Source organism: Tribolium madens, unplaced genomic scaffold (assembly GCF_015345945.1).
Source record: "Tribolium madens isolate multiple individuals breed KSU strain unplaced genomic scaffold, Tmad_KSU_1.1 Scaffold_97;HRSCAF=244;Tcas5.2_LG3a, whole genome shotgun sequence".
NCBI classification, from domain to species: Eukaryota; Metazoa; Arthropoda; class Insecta; order Coleoptera; family Tenebrionidae; genus Tribolium; species Tribolium madens.
Genome location: NW_025401069.1, coordinates 14,328,122 through 14,331,353, shown reverse-complemented (window position 1 = coordinate 14,331,353; position 3,232 = coordinate 14,328,122). Strand labels below are relative to the sequence as shown.

The 3,232-nt window shown below is 30.7% G+C and overlaps 2 protein-coding genes across 2 annotated transcripts in view; one reads left to right on the top strand and one right to left on the bottom strand.

The window, feature by feature from the left end:
• LOC123014564 (dnaJ protein homolog 1-like) overlaps positions 1-2,230 on the bottom strand; it is a 4,471-nt gene extending 2,241 nt beyond the window's left edge. Inside the window, exon 1 of the mRNA XM_044413739.1 lies at positions 1,627-2,230. Within this exon, the coding sequence (XP_044269674.1) occupies positions 1,627-2,170 (544 nt within the window). The 5' untranslated portion in view covers positions 2,171-2,230. The remainder of the gene's footprint in view (positions 1-1,626) is intronic.
• The window catches only part of LOC123014562 (ankyrin repeat domain-containing protein 33B-like), a 51,742-nt gene that overhangs the window by 38,406 nt on the left and 10,104 nt on the right, over positions 1-3,232 (top strand). The window lies entirely within an intron of this gene.

Here is a 3,232-nt window from a genome sequence, read left to right as displayed (position 1 = left end):
TTTTTCAAAAACACAAATTTTTGCTAACACCGAAACAAAATTTTCCGGCTGAAAAACGCACAAAAATTATGTTATAATTAGCCCAGTTTAGTAATTTTATAGTCCCTTTCTGATTTTTTTTTAAAAATTAGTTTTTAGTGCTCAAACTCTTAAAAAATCCAAAAAAAAACAACGGTTTTGGTGTGATTTAGTGACTTGTTTTTGACAAAACTTTACGAAATAATTGCGGTTGTGGCTCAAAAAAAAAATAAAAAAACGTGTTTTTAGTTCAAAAACAAGCTTGTTTAAACAAACACCGTTATAATTGGAATCTCATGTTTTTTTGGCTTATTTTCGAGAATGAGCAAAAAATTATGTTTCTGGTTAGAAAACTCACAAAATTTTGCAAAATGATTAAATTTCTGATTAAAAAACGCACTGAAACTTTTGAAAAAAGCAAAATTTATATCGTTGTTGACCTATTTTGCAGTTCTTTTTAGCAAAACCTAAAAAAAATTATTTTCAGCTCAAAAACCAACTTACAAAATCAAACAAAGAGAAAAAACCTTGTTTTAATTGGAGTCGGAGAATTTTTTGGCTTTTTTGGAGAATGAACAAAAAATTATTATTCTGGCTAGAAAACTCACTAAAGTCTTTTTTTATTTCATTTTTTTGACGTAATTTTTGACCATTTGAGCTCAAAAATTTGGTTAAACGATTAAAAAAGGCTAAAAAATTGCATTTTTGCCGAAATTTAGTGATCTTTAACTTGATTTTGATGAAATTTTGCAAAGTAGGTAACTGCCTTTCTAGCTGAAAAACGCACTACAACTCTTAAAAAGCTAAAAGAAAAAAAATATAATTTTTGTCAAAATTTCAGAAATTTTTGACATTTCTGGCTAAAAAACTCACTAAGGCTTTCAAGAAAGGCAAAAATTTTGTCATGTTTGACCAAACTTAGTTATTTTAGCACAATTTTCCGAGAATAATTAGTTTTTCTTAACTTAAAAACGTCTTAAGCGCTCAAAACAATATCGTTTTTGTCATAATTTTTGAATTTTTACCTTAATTTTGACTTAACTTTGTTAAATAATTGCATTTCTCTCCGAAACACGTACTAAAAGTTTAGAATCCAAGCAAAAATAGTATTATTTTACATCTAATTTAGTGATTTTTATACTGTTTTGACGGAATTTTGCAAAAATATAGAATTTTTAGCACAAAAACGTGTTTAAATGCTCGAAAGGCCTAAAAATGATGACATTTACGTTCTCATTTTGGTAATTTTTTGGTGGTTTATTGTGAAAATATTTCACGAAATAGTTGTGTTTTAGGCTGCACAACGTGCCAAAATACTCGAAAAAAAAATGCAAAAACTGAAATTTTTTACTTGAACACTTACTTTGCTTTCACAATTTTTGATAACATATTAACGAAAAATTAGTTCAGTTATGACACTGACAAGAAAGAAGATTTTCCGTTTGTGCAACTTGAAAAAAAAACACAAATCTTTATCCTCCTCCTTATCCAAAAACGTCGTAATTTCTTCCCAAGGAAGTATTTTTGTTTAAATCCTTGCCTTTAGTGTGTGAAACCAGAAAGAAAGTGATTTGTTTCTTCCCTTGTTACGCAAATAGCAATTTTTACCTGGCTTTATATTGATTGTTAGCATTTTTTCCTCCCTTCTTCTCTGTCCATTCCCCTCAACGACGTTTCTTGAAATTTTGATATTTTTCGTACACCCGTGCAAAATATCCTCGAGACACACATTCAAATCGTACTCAATCGGGGGGTCCTGAGCCTTGGAGATCATCCCCGTAAACAGGGTAAAAGTGTCGCTAAAGCCCCCTTCCTCAAACTCGAACAAATTCTGGAAGGGGTCCGCACTCCCGAAAAACTGCGCAAAAGTAGCCCTCGGGTCCCCATGAAACGTATAAGTGAACCCCGAGGGCCCCCCTCCCGGCACGCCCCCTTTCAACCCCTCCTCACCATACGCGTCATAAACATCGCGTTTTTTCTTATCAGATAACACCTCATACGCTTCTGCGATCTCTTTGAACTTTTCTTCGGCCCCTGGCGACTTGTTTTTGTCGGGGTGGTACTGGAGGGCGAGTTTTCTGTATGCCTTTTTGATTTCATCATCGGACGCGTTTTTGTTTATACCAAGAATTTTGTAAAAGTCACGGCCCATATTTTTTTTGACAAGAATTTTATTGTGACGTTTCAAAAAAAGTCTGAAAAAATACCGTTTTCTTCGTGAATTTTTAGCTTATTTTGACTAAACTTTCTCACATAATTGAGTTTCTGGCTGAAAAACGCACTAAAACTTTCAACAAAAGGCAAAAATTATGTTATTATTGGTATTTGATTTTTTTGAAAAACTGAGTTTTTAGTGCATAAAACCACTCAAACTCTCAAAAAATTCAAAAATAACACCGGTTTTTTGTGATTTGGTAATATTTTTTATTTTTAAGATTTTTGAAATTAAAAAAATTTATGTACTTTTTGACTTAATTTAGTAATTTTACGATCTGTTTAAGGTGCTTAAACAAGCAAAAAACTGAGTTTTTGCTCAAAAGCTTGCTTAAATGTTTGAAAATCTCAAAAATTACCAGAAAATGACTAGAAAACGCACTACAACTTTCCAAAAATTTGGAAAATTTAATGAAATTTTGCAAACTAATTGGGTTTCTGACTGAAAAACGCACTAAAACTTTTAAAAAGAGCAAAAATCATGTATTATTGGCCTAATTTTGAAATTGATGGCCCCTATTTGAGTTTTTTTTTGAAAAACTGAGTTTTTAGTGCATAAAACTACTCAAACTCTCGAGAAATCCAAAAACAACACCGGTTTTGGTGTAAATTGGTGATGTTTACCCTATTTTTTACAAAACTTTGCAAAATAATTGCGGTTGTGGCTTAAACAGATAAACACTCAAAAAAGACAAAAAATTTGACCTAAAATAGTGACTTGAGCAGAATTTTTCGGAAAACCGATTTTTTCCTTAAACACTTGCTTAAATGTTTAAAAAACTAAAACAAAACAATATTTTTTTTAATCTTTGACGTAATAGTGACAATTTTTATCTGAAAAAATATCGTTTTCTTCGTGAATTTTTAGTTTATTTTGACTAAACTTTACAAAATAATTGCATTTCTGGATGAAACACAAAAGTCTCGAATCCAAGCAAAAAGACTATTATTTTAGATCTAATTTATGATTTTTTGGACTGTTTTAACGAAATTTTGCAAA